General features: G+C 33.9%; 1 protein-coding gene across 9 annotated transcripts in view; it reads right to left on the bottom strand.

Annotated features, from left to right (window-relative positions):
• Window positions 1–16,872, bottom strand: part of LOC143256924 (protein-L-histidine N-pros-methyltransferase) — a 169,049-nt gene that overhangs the window by 22,018 nt on the left and 130,159 nt on the right. The window contains exon 2 of one of the 9 annotated variants that reach the window (XM_076514809.1): window positions 13,213–13,355. The exons of 7 other annotated variants lie outside the window; for them this stretch is intronic. In XM_076514809.1, coding sequence (XP_076370924.1) covers window positions 13,213–13,331 — 119 coding nt within the window. In that variant the 5' untranslated portion in view covers window positions 13,332–13,355. Of the gene's footprint in view, window positions 1–13,212; window positions 13,356–16,872 lie in introns of those variants that run through there. One more of the 9 variants, XM_076514811.1, reaches the window with a different exon arrangement.

The raw sequence follows: 16,872 nt of genomic DNA, 5'->3' as shown, positions 1-16,872 counted from the left end.
GATCACGCAGGCAAATAACTTATACTGTTTCTTTAAAATTTTGAGTTTAATGTATATTTACAGCTTTTATTCTAAAATGGAGTGCAACACAGATCTCGTGCAAGTTAGCACAAGCTTCACAACTGATGGCGTTTGCACGCAACACAGCTCTTTCTTCGTGTGTTAATTACGTTTGTGATCAATTTAGTCAAATTTGCCTGCCAAATAATTATCGTGTACAAAGCAGTAATGGAGAAAACCGACCTTAAATTCTGGGTAATTACACAGGGGCACACGACTGTCCCAAGCCTAATCAGTATGCAGTTTATAATTTAGAAAATATGAAAACTGTGAATTACCCGGAGGTAATAAAAACACAAACACGAGGCGAACACATTGACGCACATACATAAAATATTAAGTATGTCTAATTACATGAAAACCGTACTGGATTCTCATTCCCTTAATAGATAAGATATGTAGTTGTGGGTAATATGACTAATCAAGCCTGAGCAATAGCTCGAACAAGCATGCAGAGAAGCAGTAGCCAATGGTAACAGAACGTGTCTCACGCATATGCAGTGCTTCAGTAACGGTTCAGCTAAACGGTTTTAATGTTACTTTACGCAAAGTAAGGGGAAAAGGGCTAGAGAAGACTAACCTGGCCGGTCCATTCTGTGACATTATAACATCCTATTATTCTTGACACAACCGTTCTTTGTCGAGACTCCTGCGCCATTAACAACGTGTACAAAAATTCACCGAGATTGATTTCCTTTCCTCTGCTAGAACTCTTTACATCACTAGGTATTTCCACCATAAAGACCTCTGGGTCATTTAGTTTAAAATACTGTCAGCGCGCTCTAATGTATTGCCAGCTATTGGTCATTTCTATGGAATTTCTATATTACGTTGCAAAATGGTAGTAGTCCTATTGCAAATGAAATTTCACAGAAAAAAAAATGCCGAATATTCCCCAGGGAAAGTTGCCATGGAAACGGAGTTCTCTGTTTCTTTTCTTCTTTTTTTTTTCCCAACATCCCCGGTTCAACAGAGCGGATAAACAATATCTTAAAACCGTCAGCAGTTAGACACTCGCCAAATATCAACATTATATGAACTTTAAATAATCCTCTCCTAATCTCAGTTCTTAAAAATAATAAAACAAACAATTCATTTTTACATTGCTATTTACCTTCCTGCAGTTTCAATTAAAAATTAGTAAAAAAGTATACATTTCTGTAACCATTTGGTTTTGGCTCTTGTCTTTTTAAGTTGCCAGCTCTGAACATATCTAAGAAGCAATACAATTAAAAATATGTAATACAATCTAATTAAAAATATGTTTTTCGTGTTGCTTCCGAGCAGAATGACTCTTTCAAAAGAATCACACATTTTTAAATATTTGTATATACACAAAAACTAAGAAATTTCACAGAATTACAGTAAACTTTTACAGTGCTCACCCAGTTTTGAATCATACATACAGAATTATTAATTACTTTAAACTTTTCGCATATTTTGAAGACAATCACAACTGAGATCATGTGTGTGAACAGAAGTGGGTACATTAATCAGAATAACATCTTCTGAGAGATGTGTGTGTGTTGTTGTTTTGAACTAAGCACAAAGCTACACAATGGGCTATCTGTGCTCTGCTCACCACAGGTATTGAAACGTGGGTTTTAGCGTAGTAAGTCTGCAGACATACTGCTGAGCCACAACTATGACAGTAGTGTGTGTGTGTGTGACTTGAAGTGGGTACATTAATTAGAATAACATTTTCTGAGAGATGTGTGTGTATGTGTGTCTTGAAGTGGCTATATTCATTAGAATAACATCTGGGAAATATGTGTGAACTGAAGTGGGTATATTTATTAGAATAACTTCTGAGAGATATGTGCAACTGCAAAAGGGTTTATTAATCAGAATAGCATCTAACATTCAATAGCAATTCTTACAGCTGTATTTGAGTCCAAATATTTTTCAATAGAGTGAACTGTATGGGGATGACACCAGAGAAAGAACCAGGCAGGGTAAATTCCAACAGAGAATTATTGGGCTATTCCCTGCAGGGAATAGCCCTATATATCACAGGTCTACTCTCAGGAACTGAGAGTCATCAGCACATAATAATAATAATCAACTGCTTTACAAAGTGAGCTAAGGCCCATCTGTTGGTTGATACATTGGCAAAGACCTGGAGTAAAGCTCAGAGAACTAGAAAAATTCCACATGGCTCAGGAAGCCAGAATTTCAGTAGCTGGTTGTTCTCAAAGGTGAGTAAAGTGTTAGATGTTGTAAGATGGTTGAGCGGAATGAGTAATACTAGCTACCAAGTGAATGCTTGAATAGTTTGTTGACCATAGAAAAACTGCCTGGGACAAACAAACACTTGTCACATGTCATGATGGCATATAAAGCAATTGGACAGGAATATATATATTTTTTTATGGAAAATATTTTTCCCTCTTCATAATATGTGTTGTCCTTCCCATTGAGAAGATGAGTCACAATGTCCACAGGATTAAGTTGTGTATTTAACATCAACCATACTCAAGGAACATGCATTTGCCTCACAATTCAGAAAGGCTACTTCAAGAAAGACAACGTCCACAGGAATAAGTGATAAGACTTAGAACTACAACAGTCAAGACACATGAATTTGCCTGTTGACTCAGATTGGCCACTTGAACACAGAAAAAGTACGAGGGCAAAATGGTAAAGAATGAGTTTTCTAGTGTGGAGATTTGGTCTTGTTATGATAATACATACCGACAGCCTGGTGTGGAGATTTGGTCTTGTTATGATAATACATGCCGACAGCCTGGTGTGGAGATTTGGTCTTGTTATGATAATACATACTGACAGCCTGGTGTGGAGATTTGGTCTTGTTATGATAATACATGCCGACAGCCTGGTGTGGAGATTTGGTCTTGTTATGATAATACATGCCGACAGCCTGGTGTGGAGATTTGGTCTTGTTATGATAATACATGCCGACAGCCTGGTGTGGAGATTTGGTCTTGTTATGATAATACATGCCGACAGCCTGGTGTGGAGATTTGGTCTTGTTATGATAATACATGCCGACAGCCTGGTGTGGAGATTTGGTCTTGTTATGATAATACATGCTGACAGCCTGGTGTGGAGATTTGGTCTTGTTATGATAATACATACTGACAGCCTGGTGTGGAGATTTGGTCTTGTTATGATAATACATACTGACAGCCTGGTGTGGAGATTTGGTCTTGTTATGATAATACATGCCGACAGCCTGGTGTGGAGATTTGGTCTTGTTATGATAATACATGCCGACAGCCTGGTGTGGAGATTTGGTCTTGTTATGATAATACATGCTGACAGCCTGGTGTGGAGATTTGGTCTTGTTATGATAATACATGCCGACAGCACAAAAGCAACTTGGTCTATTAACGTATGAGCTACAGTGAATGTAATACTCTGAAGTGGTCAGAATATATTGATAAGTTGTGTCTGTACATCACAGATGAATTTCTGGTATACTGGTTTGACCAGGAGTCAGAGGATGAGACCAATGAACCAAAAGTTGATGAGAATGTTAACTCAAGTCATACCATATTATCTGACAAGAGAAAAAGAGCTGAAATTACTTATATGGCTATTCATGATGAACAAGATGAGACTGCTGGAGTTAGAGATAAAGACAGCTCCAAATGTTGGCACAGCTGCCAATATCAATTTCTCCATCATATAAGTGAGACTCATTAACAGTTGGGACAGCCAGAGAGTTGAAAGGGTACTAACTGATATGGAAGTTGTGATTCTTGCTTTTCAAGCTATTAAGTGATGTTTACAGTACAATATATATATATACACAGATACACACACTACAAAGTGCAATTTGTTCTTGATTATGCTACAGCTAAGACAATCATTAGGGTGAATAAGCAATGATTAAAAAGGTGTCAATATGATAAGGGTATGAATATATGACATGATAAAATTTATATAAATTATACTTTGGTGGTACCATACTGGGCAATATACCATTATTCCTATATATATTTTTTATTGTAGAAATGGGATTTTAATTTAAGAATTGCTAGGAAATTATCTAATAATGCATTGGGAATATACTGCAACTTCAACATTGCATCTTTGAGCTTTACTGTACTGTTAATTTCACAAAATATAAAAACTAATGATTTCTCATACATGATCCCAATCCCCCTTTCTGAAGATAATGATATTATAATTCCCAACTTTCTATGTTTCACTATCAATGCAGTAATCAATTGATGAATCTCCAATCTAGCTCATATGTCAAATAGATTGGGATATCTTTGAATAAGTTATTCTCTCATCTGACCTAGACCAACAGTTTATCATTACACTGAAACTAACATGTTCACAAACAAATCTATAAAATTTAAAGAATGTTTCATTGCTACATTGTACAAATTAATAATTATACTTTATCTTCCCTGTGTTGATTCTCATGGCTTCAGGCCTGGTTATGGGTATGGTCCAGTGACCTAGACCACAATAACAGTGACAAACAACTTTTTTCTTGTCTAATCAAAACAACAGGAACCTTTCTGGAATGACTACTTTTTTGAATCCAGGATCAACACACTAGGCTGATTCATGTGGTAAGTGTTAATTCAAATTGCATTTTTTTTCTATTTTAATCTTATTCAATGTTAAGCAGTGTTACTCTCTTCCTTTTTGGTATTCATTTTCTTTGTTTGTTTTATTTATATCTATATATATAATCTGTTGGAACATTTAGGTTTGGTGTTTTTTTATGACCAGGGTTATTCCACCCACTGTATTTTCAGACTAAAGTTACAAAAGGGTCTCATTTTCTTGTAGTAATTTTTTGTTAAAGTTAATGAGGACTTATTTCATCTTTTTATATATGTACATATTTTAAAAAATATATAATGCATTTCTTTATGTTGCCTTTATTACTTTTTCGTCAGTATTAGTTACTTATCACATCATTTTATTGATTTGAAACAATTTTAGTTTGGATAACGTATTTGCATATTGTATTTTATCTATAAAAGTAACTAACAGAGTTTTACTATTTAACTTCAATGTGTAGAGTGGAACTGTCCCTTTCTAAAGGGACAAGAATTTGTTAAAGGATTTCTTTCTATTAAGTACTTTTCTTTTTATAAGCATAGTTTGATAACAATCACCATTTAAAGGGATACAAGACCTGTGAAAAATATTTTTCTTAATAATATGCATTTTGATTTTGATCTTAGTTAAGATCAGGATTGCAGTATTGTTTCATGCTAAATGGTTTATTTCTTCATTGTATAATTTGCTTTGTGAAGGGTGTGTGTGTTTTCTTAGAGCAAAGCCATATCAAGCTATCTGCTGAGCCCACCGAGGGGAATCGAACCCATGATTTTAGCATTGTAAATCAGGAGACTTACCGCTGTACTAGCAGGGGGTGCTTTGTAAAGCATTTTATCTTCTTTTTTGGTTAACATGCCTACAAATGAAACCAATCTACCTGCCTGAGTTCATTTATTTCAGTTTCTACCTATTGGCCAGTATCCTTAAGTCCACACCTATATATAAACTATATGTTAAAGCTGAATTTCACAGTTACCTAAAAATATTACTTATCCTCCTATATTTATCCATACTATTTATTCTCTGCTCATTTCACTTACATCAGTATCTGTCTATGCACTTCTACTCAATTCACCTATGCCTCTATTTGTATATGAACTTCAACTTAATTCACCTATGTCTGCACCTGTCTATACACTTCTACTCAATTCACCTATGCCTCTATTTGTATATGAACTTCTACTTAATTCACCTATGTCTGCACCTGTCTATACACTTCTACTCAATTCACCTATGCCTCTATTTGTATATGAACTTCAACTTAATTCACCTATGTCTGCACCTGTCTATACACTTCTACTCAATTCACCTATGCCTCTATTTGTATATGAACTTCTACTTAATTCACCTATGTCTGCACCTGTCTATACACTTCTACTCAATTCACCTATGCCTCTATTTGTATATGAACTTCTAATTAATTCACCTATGTCTGCACCTGTCTATACACTTCTACTCAATTGATCTATGTTTGTATCTGTATGCTGGGACTTCTTAATTTATCTGTCTGTCCACTTTTATTATTTCACAAACAAAACAGACCTACTTACATATCAAATTTTGTCCATGATATTAAAAGACATGAAAAATAATAATTTAAAAACAACTGTTGAAACTCCAAAAGAAGATAAAGTTAAAACTAATGGTTAAAACATTTTAGTTTTGACATAAACCAGGGTTGTTCTCAGTGGTTTGTGGGTCCACGATGTGTTGAACTACAAGATCTTTAATAAAGTATGAATCACATAAAAACAAAAATATCAGTAATGTTGCAGATTATCCCATTAATTATACCTGGAGTCTCTAAATATTTTATAAATTATTACTTTTGCTTTTACATTGAGTGTTGTAACAAGCAGACACAAAACATTATCCAATATGATGCAACATGTGAACCTTACTGGTACTTAATACAAGTTCAAGTGTTACAAAGTATTTTTCTCTTTGTAATAAATACAAAATTTTTATTGTGCAATAAATGGTATAACTTATAATTAGGGTGGAAATTTGTGCTTTACAAACAAAACATTTTTTGGTTGTAGTATTTAAATCCACAAAGCTAATAACATGTAAAGGCAATTTGTGTATTCAAAGTACCTCTTCAAAACCTCGGTATCAAAAGTTTGGCTGCAAACGAATGAAGAAATTCACCCACAAAACTTTTAACACATAAACATTGCTGTCTGAGGTGGGGCTCTGAGAGATGAAAGATCTACATCCCTTTCTCTTTGTAGTACATAGTACTGTCTACACCATCTCTTACTTACGTATACTGTGACATTGTCAGTACTTCCCTTCTCCTAACTGAATTTTTGTACAGCTTAATGAAATTTAAAAACTTTTGTCCCACCCATGCACACACACATATCACTCCTTTAAACATGTAGATGTGAATCACAGTATTTATGTCAGTGTAACGAACAATTGTGACTAGTATAAAAACTATGACAGAGAACATAGTGTTTGTTAATTAATTTTACAAATACAGATAATATTACAAAAAAGTTGTTATTTCTATGAGAGAAAAATTCTTGAGTTAATACAACTTACTGGTCAGTCTCCACCATTGTATTTCTTATCTACGACGTATTTTTGTTGTATTGATGATATAAGAAACTGTATACACAGATAAAAATTAACCTGACCTAATAGTAAACAACATCATGCATGAATTACAAGAAAAAAACAACAACACTGTTGATCTGTTTGAGAACCTCTTGAATCTGTCCAAGCTGTACTCAGAAGTTTGCACTAATTAATTAACAACTGCTACATAGACATTAATTATTGTATACATTTTGATATTTTGAATAAACTGTCTCCATAGAGGAAAATTATCATTTTTAAACAAACTGCTTGTTCACTGAGAGTCACGTTTAAGTTTCACGCGGAAAGAAATATTTTTGTGACGACCAGAAGCAGAAGTTCCTGAAACCTGTAATTTAATCAATAATTCTAAGACAAAAAGAAGACAAAAATCGTTTGTCAAGTGAGAGTATATATATGTACATAGTCTGACACATTATTCAAACACAGCTAAACAGTATATATATGTACATAGTCTGACACATTATTCAAACACAGCTAAACAGTATATATATGTACATAGTCTGACACATTATTCAAACACAGCTAAACAGTATATATATGTACATAGTTTGACACATTATTCAAACACAGCTAAACAGTATATATATGTACATAGTCTGACACATTATTCAAACACAGCTAAACAGTATATATATGTACATAGTCTGACACATTATTCAAACACAGCTAAACAGTATATATATGTACATAGTTTGACACATTATTCAAACACAGCTAAACAGTATATATATGTACATAGTCTGACACATTATTCAAACACAGCTAAACAGTATATATATGTACATAGTCTGACACATGATTCAAACACAGCTAAACAGTATATATATGTACATAGTCTGACACATTATTCAAACACAGCTAAACAATATATATATGTACATAGTCTGACACATTATTCAAACACAGCTAAACAATATATATATGTACATAGTCTGACACATTATTCAAACACAGCTAAACAGTATATATATGTACATAGTCTGACACATTATTCAAACACAGCTAAACAGTATATATATGTACATAGTCTGACACATGATTCAAACACAGCTAAACAGTATATATATGTACATAGTCTGACACATTATTCAAACACAGCTAAACAGTATATATATGTACATAGTCTGACACATTATTCAAACACAGCTAAACAGTATATATATGTACATAGTCTGACACATGAATCAAACACAGCTAAACAGTATATATATGTACATAGTCTGACACATTATTCAAACACAGCTAAACAATATATATATGTACATAGTCTGACACATTATTCAAACACAGCTAAACAGTATATATATGTACATAGTCTGACACATTATTCAAACACAGCTAAACAGTATATATATGTACATAGTCTGACATTATTCAAACACAGCTAAACAGTATATATATGTACATAGTCTGACACATTATTCAAACACAGCTAAACAGTATATATATGTACATAGTTTGACACATTATTCAAACACAGCTAAACAGTATATATATGTACATAGTCTGACACATTATTCAAACACAGCTAAACAGTATATATATGTACATAGTCTGACACATTATTCAAATCAGCTAAACAGTATATATATGTACATAGTCTGACACATTATTCAAACACAGCTAAACAGTATATATATGTACATAGTTTGACACATTATTCAAACACAGCTAAACAGTATATATATGTACATAGTCTGACACATTATTCAAACACAGCTAAACAGTATATATATGTACATAGTCTGACACATTATTCAAATCAGCTAAACAGTATATATATGTACATAGTCTGACACATTATTCAAACACAGCTAAACAGTATATATATGTACATAGTCTGACACATTATTAAAACACAGCTAAACAGTATATACATGTACATAGTCTGACACATTATTCAAACACAGCTAAACAGTATATACATGTACATAGTCTGACACATTATTAAAACACAGCTAAACAGTATATATATGTACATAGTCTGACACATTATTAAAACACAGCTAAACAGTATATATATGTACATAGTCTGACACATTATTCAAACACAGCTAAACAGTATATATATGTACATAGTCTGACACATTATTCAAACACAGCTAAACAGTATATATATGTACATAGTCTGACACATTATTAAAACACAGCTAAACAGTATATACATGTACATAGTCTGACACATTATTCAAACACAGCTAAACAGTATATACATGTACATAGTCTGACACATTATTCAAACACAGCTAAACAGTATATATATGTACATAGTCTGACACATTATTCAAACACAGCTAAACAGTATATATATGTACATAGTCTGACACATTATTCAAACACAGCTACACAGAACCTGATTGAAGCTTAGTGGGACAGTTTGAACAACAATTAAAATTCTCAGACTATTGTTTAGAATGTGGGGAACAGCATTAAAGACAGTTATGTTTAGTCATTCGCTATGAAAGGGGGGGGAGAGGTAAATGTAAGGATAAAGAATGTATGTTGAAACGTGCAGTGAAACCATAAGACGTCGGCAGCAATAACTGAAAAACAGACTAACAAGTACAAAAAAGAAAGAAAAAACGCGTTATTTGATGTATAACACTTCTACAGCCAGCCGCCCGATCCCTCCCACTATTATAGCTCTCTCTCGTGTCATTTCAACTCAGCCTGAATAGCTTCTGCGTCTCTGTGCCATGTTCCTCGGCGATGTTTATTACCATCAGAGCAGCGGGCAGTTATGGAAATAAGAGTATGCCGCGCCAGCTGCGCATTTGTAAAGAAAACTAAATACAGGCTTGTTATGTGTAGAACAGCAGATATGGAAACGGTACATTTGCTTGCAGTACCCGCTAGCCTAGACTCTCTCCACGGGGCCATATCACCAGATGAACTTTATTGATTGAAGAAATCCACGACAATCCATACCTTGAAATTGGCTGCAATCATAAAAAAAACGTAAGATAAAATTGACCCATAAAATATGCAAACAGTCCCTGTGCAAGAGAAAGAAATGGAGTAACAGAGAGAAATCAGGTAACGTCCTCTTGTAAATATATAGACGACCAGCCTCTGATTAAGAGTAAAGACTTCGAAGGCTAGAGCCATAGAGTGTCATGCTAATATCTGAAAGTCGAAGCAGGGAAGGAAGAGAGAAAGTAGACAGTTTATCGTTGTCTTGGCAGATGACGCTGAGTTGTTCCGGTTTTGTTGACGTTTGATGGACATGTCGGCAGGTTATTCTTCATTATACACAAACAGAGGGAAAGATTACTCCATTCCATGTATTCAACACAGGATAAGCTGCTGTGGTATGTAGCTGTATAAATCATATTTCAAGACATATCTTCGAATCACATATACATGTTATGCAACATTGCTGTAATATCAAATGTAATGAAAACAAAACGCAACGACAGCCAAACGGTGGTTGATTTTTATAAATACACACACGCTGATAATTCTACTCATTCATGGCAGTTTTGATTCCTAGAAGTTGTGGTTTGAATAGCATTGTCTTGTTTTCTGTTCGTACTACAAGATGTGTTATTATATAAAGCAATGTTCTACTTATGTTTCGGATACTCACGCAATGCCGTCAATAATGTTGAACTGACAGACTAGAGGAAAGACAGCTAATCAGCAGCATTCGTCGCCAACTTTCAGGCTACTATAGTCAAATAATGGGATTTTACCGTCACTGTTATAACGCACCCACCAACCCCAAAGTATAGATTAAAATTTTTTTTATCCTTTTTTGGTGACGGGGTTTGAGCCATAGACCCTACGATCCGCGATCAAATACGACAACCACTAGGTCCGCTGCACTGTATTATGAAAAAGCGATCTTAGAAAATTCATATCAAGAAATAAGAATTAAACATCTCACCATCATCAAGTAAATACACGTTTTTACTATACTATATATAAACACGAGGAAATTCTCAATAGGCGCGGCACTTGAAATTTATTTATGTAGGTTTGTTTGTTTTAATTTCGCGCACAGCTACTCGAGGGCTATCTGCGCTAGCCGTCCCTAATTTAGCAGGGTAAGACTAGAGGGAAGGCAACTAGCCATCACCATCCACCGCCAACTCTTGGGCTACTCTTTTACCAAAGAATAGTGGTATTGACCGTTACACTATAACGCCTCCACAGCTGAAAAGGCGAGCATGTTTGATGCGACGGGGATGCGAACCCGCGACCCTCAGATTACGAGTTGCATGCCTTAAACCACCTGGCCATGCTGGGTCTATTTAAGTAGAATCAGAGTAAATTAATATATGGTAAAATGTATAAATCAAAGGATTTGACCTCCTGAGTCCAAATCTATAAATGTATCTCACATCGGTCGAGACATGATGAAGCTATGAATTATAGGTTTGTACTTGAAAAAACAAAAACTTCAGAGCCATTATATAAGCTGTTATGGTGCAGCTAAAAATATGTGAGTATTAAAACTACAGACATGTGGATAGTTTTCACTTATTTTACACATCTACCTTTCATAATTGCATCAAAAATCTTTTAGAAATTCAGAAAAGAAAGGAAAAACGTGTAGATGTGATGGGGCAGAGCTTTTTGATATATTCTGATGTAAATATGTTAAAGGAATATTGTTGGCAGTTTATGTTTGGCGGGGAGTTTATTCTTGACTCTATTTTGTATATTTTAATGAGGTGTAAAAGGTATAAATATTTTCAAATCACTGATTTAATGAAACTATTTTTCAATGTTCTTAGCTTACTTACTACGAAGTTTTATTTCTATTATTCACTGACTCCCTTAGTCAAAGTTTCTAGTTTTATTCGTCCTAATGAAACTGTAAACCTTTAAACCTTCATCACTTAGAAATATTATCGACTATACAATTAAAAGCACATGCTCATACACTTGATGTCCAAAAATCCAATAAGGTTAATAGCATGAAATGTTAAAACAATGCCAGTGACATACTCCAGCTACAACACTTAAAATCAACAAGCAGAGGAAAACAATGGGTAAACTCAACCCCAACAGTTCGAGGAACCACAATATTTAATCGAAGTTTAAAGAAATTGTGTTTCAACTGGCACAAATAGTATGTATCGGTAAAGAACAGTGTTTGTCTTACAAGACTACAGTTGATAGCTTAATTTCCAGAAGATGTGGTTTTCCATCGCATCTGTACCACTGAAGCATTCGAAAGGCAAACTGAACCATACATTTCTGAATTATCGAAACGACTTTAGATCGAGATAATTATTGACGAGAAAATACGTGGAAGTTATCCTTGCAGATAAAAATGGGAATGGCCAGGCATACTTATAAGAATCAGCTATAATCGAGGTTAGCATTATCAAGAGTACCAATATAGAGATCATATTGTGATTTGTTTTGAATTTCGCGCAAAGCTACACGAGGCTATCTGCGCTCCTATAGTGAGACCATTACCATTGTTCTGGATTCAAGGCATGATAATAAATAGATGGCGCGTTGCTCCAAATGCTGTTTTGCGGTCAGTGAAATGGACTTCTGATACAATTCTACAAAACTACTGACTTCTCTACGTAATATAAACGAATCAAAAGAGTTAACTTGTTTCCAACTTAGTACAAATAACATCATCGGTTTGTGTAGGTCAAAACACAAACTACTACATCGGGTGGTCCAAGTTTAAATGGTTTAAAATAACATTGTATACTATAATCTGCCCAACACAATGATGTACGATATTATTTCACGTTAAGCATGAACCTCATACTTGATAAAATAAAATAACAATAGTCTTAAAAATAGAAACTTCGCGAAAGCAAACTGTAGCAAGTAATTTATGCTTACCAAGGTTTAGCTTTCGGTATAAGCTCAAATTTATAGACCAAAAGCAACGACTTTAATATGAACGATTGTTGTATGCGAGATGGGGAGGACATGACATAGTGGTTAGCGTAGCGGTTATAAATTGGAAGTTCGAATTGTGATATTCCAATGAATATATTCTGTACTTACAACTTTGGGAGCGTTGTAAAAATAAATCCCGCTTGACTGGTTTTTCTTCTTCTGGTTAACAGTTCTAAATCAGGAAAGGCTATGCTATGTCTGGACCTTAGGGCTTCTGACTTGGCCATTTAGTCCAAATGCTGTATAAGGTCCTGTTCGGATATTATAATCGACAAATTGTCATTAAATGAAACTTGCATCACAGGCTAAAACAAAGTTGTTTTTAACAATGGCGTGAAATTCACTATGATGAGATACAATCATCATCGTTCACAGACCAAAATCTATGGCACAAGATTAATTTACCCAACACAATATTGAGTTTGGAAGATATTCCACCATATACGATCGAAAACAAGTAAAAACATTGGATATTGTTTGTGTTTTTATGCCAATACACGGTGATCAAACCTCCGAAGAGATGTGGAATTTCTTACCACAATAAACTTTTGTTGTTGTTGTTAGGTATTACATATTCAACTACTTTAAACTTCAGCGCCGACTTGCTCACATAGTCATAAAAATATTTTCGAGATAATGGTTTTTCATAGAGGAAAGAAATTAAAGCGAAAAGATACAAATACGGAATGATCATTAGTGATCAGTTATCAACCATTATGTATCACTTGGTTCTCTGATTTTTCTCACATGAATATTACTTAACGTTATTTCTCTCGACTTGAACTGTATTGTTAAATGTATGACAAAAAAGCTGTAAAAAAGTCTTGAAATAATCAGCTTTTCAAACATAATTTGCTAAATGATTTCCGCACCAAAATACTTGTGGGTCTATGATTTTGTTCGACAACAAACGTAACCATTAATATCGTAATTAATTTCTCCAAACACTTCTGTGGTCACCAATGCATTTTACATAAAGAGATGAGTATTTAACCTTTTATTTTTTCAGTTCTTTAAGTGTTTTATTAGTAGATTGTTGAGTTTAAGTCCAAAGCTATACAACGACCTATCTTTGTTAATAAAGAACTTAAGTTCTAGCGTATAATACCTAAAGCTTACCATTCAGCCGTTGGGGGTTAAGTGATCTAATTGATATAAAAATATATTTACTAACTAGGATGTGAGTCCTACCGATACAAAACAACAACAACAACAAGAGATGCACGCAGTCTGAATGATATTAATAAAAAATACCGGTCCTTTGTGTGTAAAGAGTCTTTTCATATAGTTTATAACTTCCAATAAAAACGCATGGTGATTTTGAGAAAGAAAATACGATTACCATTATGTAATATTAAACGTGTAACATACAAATTAGTGTGATAATGGAAGTGGTACGGTCGTCTAGAGAAAGGTACACAGGATATAACTACAAACATATACCAGTTTCTGTTTATTTTTATATACTTCTACATCCTTTATTTACAGAACAGTAATTACGTTATGGAAACATTTAGTTGTTTTGATAAAGCTAATCAAGATAAGTTAGGTTTCTAATACATTTCGGTAAAATCCCACATCTCTCTCTATTTACATAACATTAGGCAACCTAATAGGTTCATTTCACAGTCTAAATACAGTTTGAAATGTGTATTTAAGTACACACGAACTTAGTATTTTACTGCGCACCTAAACATAAATATAGGTGTCTGTACCATACTGAATAACCAACTCTTCCATCAACCATAAATTCATGTATAAAAATATACACATACTTTTAAAGTATGTAAAATAAACAGCGTGAACACAGTAAATAAAAACAAACTTTTTACTGAAATTACAGTCAAGAAAATGTTACGCTATACCAAATTGTTATCAAAAGATGGCGCCACATTCATCAATTTTAGTTTTATATGTTGCAATAATTAAAATGTGAATTTTGGTTTGGTTTGTTTTGAATTTCAGTAAAGCTACACGAGAGCTATCTGCGCTAGCTGTCCCTAATTTAGCAGTGTAAGACTAAATGGAAAGAAGCTAGTCATCATCGCCCACCGCCAACTCTTGGGCTACTCTTTTACAAAGTATAGTGGGATTGATTGTCACTTATAACGCCCACACAGCTGAAAGGGCGTGCATGTTTGTTGTGACGAGGATTAGAAACCGCGACCCTCAGATTACGAGTCGAGTGCCTTAACCACCTGGCCATGCTAGAGCTAAAATGTAAATAGCCTACAAAACGTTCTTTGCAATAGTTGGGAAAACGTAAGTTATATATATTTAATGCATGTACTACAAGAAGAAATAGCAAAAATTTAAAATAATATATAGCTTACGCATGTTCAGCATGCTTTTTTGTTCAAGATATATTTCAAATTAAATTATAGGTAGCACTTGAGTACAAATAAAAATTACCCGCTTTACATACGCAAAGTTTTAAAACCAATGCAAACACATTTCCGTTTTTGAACAGATTCCATAACCAATTTGTTTTGAAGCATGAGAGAATTATCTCTCCTTACGAGGTATGAATACATAAGCAGCAATGTAAAACGTTAAGTAACACAGAGAAACGCTCCGAACTAATACACGATGCACGAGCGAGCACGTGCTGCTTCAGTTTTACTTAGCACAGTTTGGTCTCATCTCAAACATTAATGTTCGTCACTGCACTTATAAAACGGGAAACTTCTCGATATAAATTAGACTATGATTTTACAGTTACAAAGTTCAAAATGTAAATTTAGATTCCGGTTACTTACTATTAAACGGGAAAATTAACCCCAGAAAGAAGGTGTGTAACCAACTAATAACATACATAAGAAACGTTAAAAATATTACAAGTTTTTGAAGAAAAAAAAACATTTCTAAGCTGAAAAGGACAATACGTATCGCAAAACATTAACCGGATTTCTTTTGTACACTAATTAGAATTCCATGGGATAATTAGTGGTTTTAAAAATATTTTCCTTTTGTTAGAACAATTTTGTGCGTGTTATATTCACCGTATCAACATCAACAAGCTATTCGTTTGTTCCTCAGTCCTTAAAAGCAATTTTTGGTTTTAAAATTAAGTAAAAAACTACTAATAGCCGTCCACGATTTTGAGCTGATAGACTAGTGAAAACATAACTAGTCAACAGCACCCACCGCCAAATCTTGGATTACTCTTACCTAATCGAATATTGTTATATTGTACCTACATCTCCAAAGTGCAGTGCACGTTTTTACGGGATGGGTCGTGAACCATGAATTACTGGATTCGCAATCCAGGCACTTAAAGTACTAGTTGACATCTAGGCAAAAAAAAAAAAGTTAGTCAGATAACCGTTTGCTTAATATTGTGCTTTGCTGGATAATGTTTTTTTTTATTTCACTCCTAATTTAAATTTTTGCAGCAATATTTATACATATATATATTTAACTACGTTATGTTAGAACGTTTAAACGCTTTAGTTTTCTATTTTCATTGTTCTTTAGTCCTTTTACCTAATTATGTACGTTCAGAAAATTCTGCCGTTAAAAATAACCATGTACGAAGTGTGAAACAAGGTAAACACACTGAAAAAGTCGGAGAAAAAAATCCAAACACTGCATTGAATTATGTCTACCAACGTAGATACATAAAAAATCGCATTATGCAAAAAAAGATGTTCATATGTTACTATACCAAACAACAAGCTGCACCTGAAATGTTCAAAAGCACCTAAGCACGTATTTTACTTGAATAATTACATACTTCCTAACAGACACCTTTAAAATTAACGATAA

This window comes from Tachypleus tridentatus, chromosome 7, assembly GCF_004210375.1.
Source record: "Tachypleus tridentatus isolate NWPU-2018 chromosome 7, ASM421037v1, whole genome shotgun sequence".
NCBI classification, from domain to species: domain Eukaryota; kingdom Metazoa; phylum Arthropoda; class Merostomata; order Xiphosura; family Limulidae; genus Tachypleus; species Tachypleus tridentatus.
The sequence above is the reverse complement of the archived record's forward strand: the minus strand, read 5'-3'. Positions and strand labels throughout refer to the sequence as shown.